This window comes from Anguilla anguilla, chromosome 17 (assembly GCF_013347855.1).
Source record: "Anguilla anguilla isolate fAngAng1 chromosome 17, fAngAng1.pri, whole genome shotgun sequence".
NCBI lineage: Eukaryota > Metazoa > Chordata > Actinopteri > Anguilliformes > Anguillidae > Anguilla > Anguilla anguilla.
Genome location: NC_049217.1, coordinates 27050470 through 27063903, shown reverse-complemented (window position 1 = coordinate 27063903; position 13434 = coordinate 27050470). Strand labels below are relative to the sequence as shown.

Below are 13434 nucleotides of genomic sequence, written 5' to 3'. Positions count from 1 at the left end.
TCTGCGTCTTACATTCACCGGCAAGTGACTGTGTGATTACCATTAAGTCCAAAGGCATGAATTGGAAATAAGATTGGAATTTACTGCTCACTTCTGCATAAATATAGATATACATTCAACATGTAAATAACAATGTATACATGACCCTGGATAATAAATGTCAGAAAAATTAAAACACTGTACAACAATTCCCATTAGAGAACCCACACATTATAACCGGTTTTCTAAATAAAAGCATAATACAATAAATCCTTGATCTTTAGATTCTGTTTAATAAACTGAAACAAGATTTTTTCCAAGTACTTTCTCAGTGCATCTGAGCCTGAAATCTGAACATCATTCTCATCAACATTGCATCTATACAGCTTAAAATCAGCACATAGAAACTGGGCAGTTGAGACATGGAATCATGTGCATCTGCAACTGCATGCACGCATACACACAAGCAAACACACAAGCACTCACACATGCACACACATTCTCACACACAGTTCTGTGTTTATTTCAATGCATTACTCAGACATGGCCAGATGCAGTCACAGGGACTCATGAGAATCCAGCATTTTTCAAGGATCCACCTGACGTTCACTGCAGGATCCACCACACGTTCACTGCAGGATCCTCACTGCTGGATCTGCAACACGTTCACTGCTGGATCCACCTCATGTTCACTGCAGGATCCACCTCATGTTCACTGCAGGATCCTCACTGCTGGATCTGCAACACGTTCACTGCAGGATCCACCTCATGTTCACTGCAAGATCCACCTCACGTTCACTGCTGGATCTGCAACACGTTCACTGCTGGATCCACCTCACGTTCACTGCAGGATCCTTAAATGTAATTACAGGGTCATTTAACAAGCAAACCAGATGACAGGTTGGATCCAGTCATAGGAAGACACTGTTTGAAAGGGCTGAAATTGTCCCACGGCCCTACGATCTCAGGGGGCTCTGTTAGGACAGGACTAAAATGATACGTTGAAGTGCAACAAGTTTGCTAATGAGAGGGGGGCACGGTTATCCAGGGAGTGGCGTGATAAGACATCACCACACTCGGACAGCTCTGACTGGCCAGTAATACACAGGGATCCAATGGGGACTGATTCAATAATGGCCAGCTAATCGGAGCGGCCCGGTGATTCCCGACCAATGAGAATGCCCAGTTCTGTGACGCCCAGTTCCTATACAGGCAAGCTTGGTTGTTTCAGCTTCTTCATAGGCAGGCTGCTGTCTTTGCCATTCTGTGCCACGTGGGCATTCTGCGTACGAGACTTCCCCAGCTTCAGGTTATACTCGCCCATCTTGGTGTTCTTGTAATAGATTAAGTAGATGAAGGCGAAGGCGATGGAGATGCACACAACCGCAAGGGCAACAATCCCAGCGATTAAGGGCAGGTAGTCGACTGCGGATAAAAAAAACAAGACACGAGATGTCAAATAATGCAGAGGGTGGATCAAGCTTGCAACTCTAAATTCACCTCAAATTAAACTTCGAGAGAGAGAGAGAATGCTGATAAGGTGGTACTGACTGACTCACATTCACGTCGGTGGTATGTAACAGCATAATGTGTGCAGACGTACATGTGAGACAGACCTTGAGAGAGAAGACAGTGCAGAACGAGAAAGGGAAAATGTGCATTTGAGTACAAGTGTGTCTTTCTCACACTCAGGTGTGCACATGAGTGTGTTCCCCCTGGATTCAAATAACATTGTGTGTGTGTGTGTGTGTGTGTGTGTGTGTGAGCGAGAGAGAGAGAAATAAAGACAGGGAGAGAAGTGGAGAGAGAGACAATAGACAGGGGAAAGTGTCTTACCTATGACGATGACTTTGACAGTGAAGTACTTCCTGCTCTCTCCTAAGTCGTTTTTGGCAGTGCAGGTGTAGACGTGGGTACCGGGGGGCAGAGAGGTGGAGGTAATAAACGTTTCCTCGTTGTGAGGAAAGGACCAGGAGTACTCAGGAAGGGGGTTCCCCACGGCGGAGCAGTTTAATGCGACCTCTTGCCCCTCTGCCACCCCCAAGGTCTCATTAGTAAAACTGTAGAAGATGGGGGCGTCTGAGGGGAGAGATAGGGACCATAAGATCATGAACACCCCCATCACCCCGCTCGGATTAGACACAACAGCCTGAATTTTCACAGATAACTGTGTGTCCTGCTCTAAACCTCACCTTAATTTATAACTGAAGTTAAAATAAGTTACCGTCATTTCACAGAAAATATAGGCCAGAGTACAAGACTCACAGTCATGTTAGACAGAGTGATATAGGAGGTGTAGACACAACTGATAGACTCACAGTTTACAGTGATGTTGAGGGGATCAGATTTATTGGAAGGCAGGGGTTGTGGTCCTTCAGGTCCCAGTTCCAGCTCTGCCACACAGCTGTACTGCACTCCATCATCAGCGCTGGTGGGTGTGATCAGGAGGGTAGAGGAAACATTCACTGGAGTCTTAGTGAGAGCATCATAGGAGGTTTGATTCTCCAATGTTTCCCCTTTGTACCACTTCACAGTGAGGTACTGAACAGGAGCAATGTTCTGGACCTCACACTGCAGCTGGTAATGTTCCCCCTCCAGCATTGGGCCTGTGCGGTTCACAGCACTGATGGAGACACTGTCTGGAGGCTCTGCAAAGGAGATAATGTTTTATTCTGACTAATATTTATAATCAGGTTATTCATTACGAGTGCTGAAATCTGGTTATTTGAGAAACTCAATGTCAATCCTAAAAAGAGTTTAGTCTCTTCAGCAGCAGACAGACAAAAGCAGACCTCACTGAGGTCCTACTGCTGGCTCAACTGAGATCAACACAGGAGAAAAGCTAAAGCCTCTTCAGGCTAATGGAGGTCTAGATCATCTCTATGAGGAGAACTTACTGTACACTGTAATGTTGAGCTCTTTAGAACACTGATCACGTCCATCAAGATCAGCATCGATTGGAAAGTTCCCGAAGCATTTAGGTGATGTCTCCCAGTCTGTCAGGGTCTTCAAACTCCAGGGGACAAACTGGACGTCTGATACCATGTCAACAGGTCCCTCTGAAGCCTCCCAGCCGATTCCATCATGACCTCCTGAAACAGTGCAGTTCACCGATACTGGATCTCCATATCTCACCACCACTGTGGAAGGCTCCATTTTGAGTGGGCATCCTGAAACTGAAAAAGAGAGACATTAAAGCTGTACAAAGCTGTTTTGAGTGGGCAGACACTAAAATTAAATGGGGCTTCATTCTAGGATCAGAGATATACAATAACATTTGCAATGCATGTCATATACTGTATGTATTGTATAAGTAATTTCATATGTGGGGGGGGGAGACCTGGATGGTGTTGGTCTTGTCTCTAACTCAACTGCATTTTTACTCAAGACATCATTTTGACGTGTCAGAGGGCACAGAGGAGACTCTAACCCACATTTTGTTACATTACAGCCTTATTACAAAAATTATTAAATTCATTTTTATTCTCAATCTACACACAATATCCCATAATGACAAAGAGAAAACAGATTTTTAGACATTTTTGCAAATGTATTAAAAATAAAAAACTGAAATATATAGTAATATTTAGTAACAAACTAATACATTTGCAAAACATTCTTTAAAAATTAGGCAGGGGTAGGCATCCCTGGTCCTTGAGTGCCAGTAATGTTTCTTGTTTTTGTCCCATCTCAGCTTGCTTGCAAGAGTTTGATGGATTATTAAGAGCCTGCGTCTGAATACACAGTAAAATGTACAACACAGTACACAAGATTTCAACTGTGACCATACATATGTAGGCTACTCCGTAAGAGTTGATTTAACACTGAACATTTTACTGTGTAGTCAAGAGCCTGAATGCTGAAATGCTGAGTAGGCTACCTCCAGCACATGGTCAACTGTGTTCATTAACGTTAAGCCTTAATCCAATTATGCAGTATATAGGTTTGGATGGAGCAAAAACCAGGAACATCTCTGCCACTCCAGGACCAGGCTTGCCTACCCATGTAAGGCACAGGTATGCCCTATGTAACCTGGTATCTATAGGCAGTCCAGTGGAAACTATAAGGAGTTTCCTATAAGGACTGTAAGGAGAGAAGCACGAAGGCCCAACAGAAACACCCCCCCCCCCCCGCCCCCGCAACCCCCCGCCCCCGCCCCCGCCCCCCCCCCCCCCCCCCCCCTTCCCGTTTCCCGGTATTATTCACTGGAGCACTTCTGTTATCTCACCTCCTGCTGTAGCCTGTGTCCCACCCTCGGGAAACGCTAAACTAAATACGCTACAGTAAAACCCTTTTGCAAGACGCCAATATAACCCTGACGCAAATAAGAACAACAATCAAAGGGATTAAATATAAAAACAAAAAAATAGGTGACCCAAACTGCGAACTAGATTAGTTTCTGGTTAGAGAGAAATATCAACATTTTGACTGTTAATACCACTCCTCTGTGTAAATAAGCCTCGTTTTTTCATTCTCTGTAACCAGTGCCGTTAAAATGACAAAAATCAAACCAACTCCAATATTGTTGAAAATACATTCTAGGCTGCTCCTTCAAACATAGATTAGATGAGAAAGTAAGCTATGTTCACAATTAACGTTTACTATAGACACTAGCTTACTTACCGTTCTGTCCATTCGCCCACAGTCTCAAAAATACAAACATCACAGTAAATAATCGACAGTTTCTCGCTCCCATTTTCGGAGATTTGTGTTTATCTACCCACTTCTTTTTCAGCTAAGCGACCCGTTATCTTGCGGTTGTCTACTCCAAGCTCCGCGGAAAGTGAGCCAGCTGCTATCCCGACGAACACTAGCTTAATTTCAAGGAAGTGAAACTCCCTCTTTAACTACATTCGGAAAGAGCCCGCCACCAACCCACCAAGATCGCCACGATATAAAAAAGCCCCAGCTCGAGAATTGGAATTTCCAAAACTAACCCCCTCTGTGCAATATAATTTCGCTAAAAGAAGTTACGTTTCGGGCGCCCACTCTGCAATGACTCATCTGTTGCTCTCTGTTCCAGTGGGTCAGTGGAATAGGCTACAGTTTTAACAGTTTGATAATCAGTTGTAGACTATAGCGTCTGGTGTCGTAGGCTATGCAGTAAGATGACCGTACTTTCCGCTAGTAATCTGAATGCCCCCCTTCGTTTATTTTTAAAGCAATTCCAAGTTGAAACTCCTGTCCAAGTTCAGAATGGAAGAATGAATACATTTCATTCAACCAAGCTTCGAGGGCTAGTTGATACCGTATTTATCCGTTATTTTGAGTAAGCGGCCAGAACGCATGTGGTCAGGCATTGTCTGACATAGCCTACACTGCGCTCCGATCGGCCTTTAATGTGGTGTGTGTCACTTCGGGATATGTACAGTCTGTGCAGTCGTGTAGGCTACTCGGGCTTCCAATGTTTTAAAAGCAAATCGCCGCAAGTCCGTGTAGGCACAGGAAATGAAGGACCGCTTTCCACGCAGTCGGAAATTCGCATGCCCACGCGCAGTTTACAGCGGTGGTCAGGTCACGACCGTGGAATCGGCTTGTTTTAACTCAGTCTACGTATGCGTTTTGCGTATGTATTTTAATCAATAAGCAGTTGTCACTCGTGTAAACAAGATAAATGTCACTCGCCAAAGTTCCTAACGTTTCTTAAGTAGCCTCATTTCTTGCGTATTTCCCCCAGCCTATAGGCTACTTTTCAAAGCAGCCCTATTTTTTCTGGAGAGCTGTACCTGTCATGCATTGCTTCCCTGCGCAGGGCGAATATGACCGCTTTCTTTGAATTTTTAGATGTATTATTATTTTCTTACGCATAGGTTTACCCAAAACAAGGATATTGTATCGCTGTTGACTTGTGGCTAGGCTCGTGTTTTAAAAAAAATGCAAGGATGTCTTTCTTCATCAGATTAATCTGACAAGTTTCTCAGAACTGCTGCATTTGAGAAAAAAAAGCAAACCATTCCTGATAAGCTCCTCTGCCAAATGCCTATATGTAAAGCCTAAATAGACCCATTTTCTGTCGTGGGTCACATGCTTAAATAGACCAGTTTTCGGTTATGGTCACATGGTTAAATAGGCTAGTTTGCTCTTACTGGTTGTGGTTGAATTCTTCCCCCTGACAATCAGGCTGACAGTCTTGTTGACGTGTCCAATCCGGTTCTGGGCGTAGCAAGTATAAGAGCCATTGTTCTCCTCAGAAGCATTGAAGATGTGAAGCAGGGACACCCCATCGACGCTATTCTCCAGCACATTGGCCGCACTGGGATACGTCCAGCTGTACCTGGGTTGAGGGTCCCCATGTGAAGAACACTTCAGCACCACCGATGCCCCCAAATCCACCGCATCACTTTCAAGCTTGAAAATCTCTGATGGTGGATCTACAAAGACAAGAATTTCCCAAATATTCACTACCTGCTGCAGTCACCTCAGTAATAATATACATATAAACAATCCTATAATTAACTGCGAAGTCACCCGATAGTTAATTATGGGAAGATTGGAATGCAGAATAAAATGAGGAACAATGTTTGCAGAGTAGGGTGATTGATTGGAATTCCATTTCAGTGATTGGGAGTGATGTGTTAGTTGTTTGGACTCGTGATACTGATTTGGGTTCAGCTGTAGTTATGCAAGTTAGTGACTGATTGGGATTCAGCCTAAATGATTGGGGTACAGTACTACTAATTGGTGTTCAGTTTTAGTTATGTGGGCTTTATGCTAGTTGGTAGGAAATAATGTTAGTGGTTGGAGTGTTGTGGTTGTTAATGGATACACGCGTGACAGAAATCCGGTCTAATCGGAGGGGTTACTGCCTTTGTAAATGAAATAAAATGGATGACTGGGTTACATGATAAGAGTACTGGGGTGCTAATGTTAACAACTGGAGTAGTTTGTGGGATTAGTACAGCAAAGTGGAACAGAGTGCAGAGGTTAGTAGAGTAGAGTAGAGAGTGGGATTACTGGAGTTCAATGTGGACAGAGTGCAGAGGTTAGTAGAGAGAGGGATTACTGGAGTTCAATGTGTGATTATATTGTGTGAGCACAGTGTGAAGGTAGTGGAGTAGAGCTTGTGATCAAGGGAGTACAGTTACTGGAACAGAGTACGGAATTAGCGGACGGAAATTTCGATTTACAGAGAACGTCGATTTCCATGGAGTGATTGGCCGTTCCAAAGGCGTTCCGAGCTGTGAGGATGTACTGCCCCTCATTTTCCCGGGTCATTTGAGCTGGGAGCTCCACCTCCTCGTCTTCCTTAAACCAGGTGACCTCAGGTAAAGGGAAGCCCTCTGCCCTGCACCTGAGGGCATGACGCTCATTTGCTGTCACCTCATATTTGTGACTGCAGTTAAATATGGGTCCATCTGCAGGGAGGGAGGGAGGGAGACAGAGACATACAGAGACAGAGAGAGACAGAGAGAGAGAGAGAGAGAGAGAGAGGGGGGTGAAGAAGAAGAACAGTAAGAATTGCTGGAAACATCACATAAGATAAGAGAAAGGTTGGGGTTAGGGTTTTCAGTGTGATAGAAACTTACAGCCAACTGTGAAGTTGACACTGACGCTTCCCAAAGTGTTTTTTGCTGTCATGACATACTGCCCAGCATCTCTCCTGGTCAGTTGCGTGGAACCGTTGAACTCTGATTGGTCTCTGTACCATGTGACCACGTGAGAGGGATTCCCCTCAGCTCTGCAGGAGACCAAAGTATCCAGAGATTCACCCTCCCTCAGCTTCACATGGTCTGGGCACTCTGTGATCCTGGGTTTATCTGCAGGTACAGAACATCACAGCAATGGAGCAATGTAGAGCCATGGAATGACTTTGCAGAGCTTTTAACTGTAACATACGGCAGTAGTTTTTCTACGAGTGCGTAGGCACACCTTCAACACAAGAAGCCCACAGAAGACATAATTAACCGAGTCACAGTGTTGGATGCGGATGGCACAGGCAGCGCTAATAGACTCACAGTGCACAGTGATGTTGAGGGGATCAGATTTCACTTCAGGGGGGGGTTGTGGTCCTTCAGGTCCCAGTTCCAGCTCTGCCACACAGCTGTACTGCGCTCCATCATCAGCGCTGGTGGGTTTCATCAGGAGGGTAGAGGAAACATTCACTGGAGTCTTAGTGAGAGCATCATAGGAGGTTTGATTCTCTAATGTTTCCCCTTTGTACCACTTCACAGTGAGGTTCTGAACAGGAGCGATGTTCTGGACCTCACACTGCAGCTGGTACTGTTCCCCCTCCAGCATTGGGCCTGTGTGGTTCACAACACTGATGGAGACACTGTCTGGAGGTTCTGTGGACAACAATTAAATATTCTTCAGATTGCTGTTATCATTATACTTCTGACATTCATAATCTGTCCTGATGGCTGAGGTCTTGTTTGAAGTCAGCACAGTTTTCCAAAAGAGTAAGTTCAATAACTCCAACAGCAAGCAGATGAAAATAGTCTTTTTAAAAAAGCGATACAATGGAACTCTAGTTCAGCTTTATGAGGAGGAAAGCAGAACTTACTGTACAGAGTGATCTGGAGTGCTCTCTGATCCTGTAAGATGTCTGTACCGTTTAGAAAGTTCCCGTAGCATCTAGGTCCCATCTCCCAGTCTGTGATGCGGGCGGGATTCCAGGTGACAAACTGGATGTCTGTTACCACAACAGCTCCCTCTGAAGCCTCCCAGCCGATTCCGTCATGTTTTCCAGATACGGTGCAGTTCACTGCTGCTGAACTGCCATGCCTCACCACCACTGAAGCAGGATGGATCTGAATTGAATGTGCTTCAGCACCTGCTGAAATATATAACAGTCACGTTCCACATCTGCTGAAAAGGTGACACTATCCCTGTCCACACAGACAGGACAAAAACAATTTAAATGTGGAATGACCAGATGCTATGACTGCCCCCGCTGATCTTTTTATGCTTAAGATCAGGGTGTGTGGGCTTCACAGCAAGAAAGGTTGTAGGTTCTCGACTTGGGCCTTTCTGTGTGAAGTTCACGTTCTCCCTGTGTCCGCGTGGATTTCCTCCAGGTGCTCCAGTTTTCTCTCACAGTCAAAAGACATGCAGGTAGGTTAATTGGAGACTCTAAATTGCCCATAGGTATGAGTGTGTGAGTGAATGGTGTGTGCGCCCTGCGATAGATTGGTGGCCTGTCCAGGGTATATTCCTGCCTCTCACCCAATGCACGCTGGGATAGGCTCCAGCACCCCACGCGACCCTGACCAGGATAAGCGGGTATAGATAATTGATTGGACAGATGAATCAGGGTGTGCATTTGCTTTAGCAATACTGCAATGGAGCCAGAAGCAACCGGTGCTATAATGGAGGACATCTACTTCTGATATCTGAACCACTGTGAACTTTGCGCTACCACTCAGACTCAGGCTCTTGAAAAGCCTAAAGGTATCAGTGACCTCTGCCAGTGCTCTCGAGCGTATCCGTCACCCATGCGTGGTGAATAAAAGTGCGTCCTGGGCGCGTCCTCACTATCGGCTACAGCTGAAGTCTGCTTTTCCGCCTCTGATTTCGTAGTCCAGCGCTTTTGGCGAAATCTGATATCATCGGTAATCATACTGAGAATGCCACCGTACACAAACGAGGCATTGTCTCGCTCTCCCTCACAGGAAAGGGAGTATAAGTTTTCCATGTTCGTGTTCTCAGTGCTAAAAGAACAGACAGTTAATTAATTTACAATCCCGCGCTGTGTTAACCTGTAGACTAAATTAACGCATGCATGGAAGCATACAGTATCGGAGATTCCTGTGCATGGATACTTAGTATTTTTTCAACAGTTTTAGAAAATTAGTTTAGGGAAGCAGGTGGTACAAACCTTAAACATCTTAAATCTTTTTAAGTAACCGACCGCACACACCGTCAGTTAAAAATTAATACAGTAACAAATAAACAAAACCTGTGGTAGGCGATTCTCCAGATGAGGGGGGGAAAAAATGAAGTGGTCCAACAAATTCCATCTGACACAAATCAGTTTGGGAAATCGTCATACATTTTCACAATAGTTTGGAACCCTCGGTTTCACAGCTACATGACTATCTTGCTCCAAAGCCGCGCTGTGGGTTTAATTTAGTAATTCATTAAAGGTAAGAATTAGGCTACAGCTTTGTAATCAACAAAAAAGTGTAAAAGACGGCCCCAAATAACTTACCGTGTACCCCAAAGAAGAGGAGTCCAAGCAAAATCCGCATTAAGGCGCCCCCACACATTTGGCTGCTGAGATTTGGAAATTCAAATGGGGGGGGGAGTTTCAACTCGAATCCAACAAGACTGGAACGGACTGGCCCCGTCCTTTCATTCGCCGGTGTTAAAATGACCCTCCAGTCACGCGCCTGGTTTTGTCTTTGGAACTATCAGGTGGGAGTGGGTACGCGTTTGCTTTTTTTTGGCACGCCTTCGCCCCTGTGAGTGCGGAGTGATGTCTAACAAATTCTAATGAACCAAAATCTCACCGGAAGGGGGTGAACACAAAATGGATCAAGAGGGTCACGGAAGGCTGCCAGTTGTACACACGCAGGGGCGGACACCAGTTTTATGGAGAAAAATATAGCTTTATTTAACAATAGTTTAAAAACTTGCAATCAAGGGGTGGCATAAGTCAACTCATGCAAGATAAACACATTCCAGGCTATAGTTAAATATGGGTACTGTAGCTTTTTACCATAATCTACACCATGTTTCACTCTTGTAAACAGGTCTACACTTGTCACGGCAATACCAGTTCAAAAGCTGTTCCCATCACACTCCCATTAAATTAGGCCTGCTCACACTTTAAAGTCAATACAAGTTAACTGTTCACACTTCAAACCCCATTATGGCTACACCACCCATAATCACTAGTCCCATAACACTCTAAATTACACTTTCAGTTGAAACTTTCCCCAACCTAGCAAGTACTCCCTTACTCAATTCATTAAAATATAGACAAACAAACATACATAAAACAAACGTACATGCGTTAATGAAAAGTTTAAAAGGATCGGACTTCCCTCATCCGGTGGCCGTCGAGACCCCCCACTCCCCCACTCCCCCACTCCCCCACTCCACTGCCGCTTCCCGTCACTTAAATGGATCTGGCCGGTGGGCTATATTTTAAATACACTCGCTTGGTTTGCAAAGTTCATGTAACCTGCAGGATTAATCGCTTCACTTGCTGTTCGGAGAAACCATTCGGAAACCAGTCTCGTTCACAAGCCCACCTCCTGTCTCTCTCCTCTCCGCACCTCTCCTTTGTCTCCCTCATAGAGTCCAAAATGCATTCGCCACCAAAACCAGCTGCTGGCAATCAACTAATTAATCAGTCCGATGTCCCAACGCAGCGTAGTGGCGCACCAGATGTACGTTCGCTACAAAATCTTCCTTTTCTTCTTAGGTCCATCAGCTATCCATATTCGGTGGAGAGAACCCGAATACGTGCCGCCCATAGGGAGCAGCCCTAAAACGGATTACTGGGGGTGCGTGGGGGTGTCTTAATCTGCGTTTAACGTCAGATTCCATTGCAGGCGTACAAACATCTTGCCGAAAAAAAAAAAGTTATGCAACCATTTTCTGACTGTTTACGTTGCTGGTGATTTTAACGCAGTCGGACCACTTTAATCATTCTCACTTTAGCTTTCCCCACGACTCTCCCACCTCCCGGGGGGAAATACGGCTTCCAAGATAGTGCATAGCAACGGACATTTGACTGTTTTGAAGCATCTTTGACAAAAACAATTTCTTTTTGTAATTCTTGATAGCTTATTATGAAAAATACAAACTCTCTCTACGTTTTAAGTAAAAAAAAAAAAATACATCGATGTTTTTACGTTTTCCAAAAAAGTCTTAATTTTCCCGTTACGAAATTTGCAAAAGCAAACACACGCTTTTAACATTTATTGGAGTGCGAACCGCATACAGGAGAGTCGGTGTAAATATACGTTTTTCCTGATTCACTCTGAAAATATTTTTTTTTTACTCAGAAAATATATTTATTTTACTTAATACTGCTTTGACATGTCAGCAGTCTTTACCCGTGTCAATTACGTTCATAACGTAATCGAGTCGGATACAATTTAAACCAAAGTACAAGCAGTCCTATGTTACATTCATACGGCCTTGTCGGGAATAATTGTAACAGAGGGGCGAAATAATTGTAACAGTACTAGTGCACGTACTAATGTTAGCCTAATCAAGGAAACACATTTGCAATGGTGACGTGAAACCAGCGACATTCTCAGATTACGAAGCATTGGGCTTTATTATAAATTTTAAAAAGACAGCTTCCTAATTTACCAGGCTGTTTGCGGTTTCTGAGCTCACCAGAGTTCTCTTTTTTCTTTGTGATGTTCCAAACAGTTGATTTTGGTTTACCTAAGGTTTGGCCCATGTCTGCCCCCCCTGCCCGCCCTTCCTCCCTTGATTGACTTTCATTGGCACAGCTGTGGTCTTGATATTGACAGATGCCAATTACGGACCCCAGAAGACCATGCTCAGAAGGATAGAGTCAAAACTAGATACTGAAAGCTCTCTTATACCTGCACTACGAAAGCAATTGAACACAACTGACTAATCAAAAACACCTGTGACACCATTTGTCCCAAACATTATGATGCCCTGAACTGGGGGGACTATTTATAAAAAGAGCTGTAATTCCTACATGGTGAAACCAAAATGTGAAAAATACCCTTAGTTAAAAGCTGATAATGTGCACTTTAACCACGTGTGAATTGTTTGATTATAAATCTAAAACTGTGTAGTACACAGCCAAACCAATAAAAGAAAGTTTTTGTCCCAAACATTATGGAGCTCACTGTATGTGTTTACAAAGGGAGACTTTTAACACTGATTGTTTTGAAAGTAACAAAAAATGTCTTGTGTCTAAAAAATGACACGTTATGTAACACATCTGCTTAGAGGTTATATTAATGTGCTTTATTACACATAGAGTGCCATTGCTCATTGTAGACAGGACATTCTGAGCCAATAAGAAGTGGAATGTGTAATTATGGCGATGTGCATTATGTTTCTGTGTGTGTGTGTGAGTGTGTGGGATGGGGGGGGGGTCACTTCCATAGCTACTGCCTCACTAAAGCACACTGTGTTGTACTCATTAAAACAACATATATATATATATATATATATATATATATATATATATATATATATATATATATACACATGTATAAAGTAGCCTTGTGTCTTACAAACAATTCTACAGGAAAAGCAACTTTGGAAAACCCGTCAGCGGGTTGACTCGGCATTTCCATTGTTTGTGTGTTTCACCAACGGTTCACTCCCTAACGGTCCCGGTCAGGCCTTCCAGGAATCCGGGAGAGGAAGCCTACCTTGTGCTGAGGAGGAGGGGGGGGGGGGATGTGGGGATGATTAACTAACTGCAAAAAAAGGAAAGCTTTCTGGTAACTCCGGTAAAAGCTCCTCTGAAATTCCCCCGCACCGCGCATTCCCTAACGACAGCTC

General features: G+C 44.1%; 1 protein-coding gene across 3 annotated transcripts in view; it reads right to left on the bottom strand.

The window, feature by feature from the left end:
• The window catches only part of LOC118216417 (hemicentin-1-like), a 41250-nt gene that overhangs the window by 13545 nt on the left and 14271 nt on the right, over positions 1–13434 (bottom strand). The window contains exons 1-7 of one of the 3 annotated variants that reach the window (XM_035397551.1): positions 10130–10318; positions 8483–8755; positions 7935–8264; positions 7506–7736; positions 7107–7334; positions 6066–6350; positions 2877–3155 (exon numbers count right to left, since the gene is read on the bottom strand). In XM_035397551.1, the coding sequence (XP_035253442.1) occupies positions 2877–3155; positions 6066–6350; positions 7107–7334; positions 7506–7736; positions 7935–8264; positions 8483–8755; positions 10130–10187 (1684 nt within the window). In that variant the 5' untranslated portion in view covers positions 10188–10318. Of the gene's footprint in view, positions 1–2876; positions 3156–6065; positions 6351–7106; positions 7335–7505; positions 7737–7934; positions 8265–8482; positions 8756–10129; positions 10319–13434 lie in introns of those variants that run through there. The other 2 variants (XM_035397552.1, XM_035397550.1) reach the window with 2 other exon arrangements.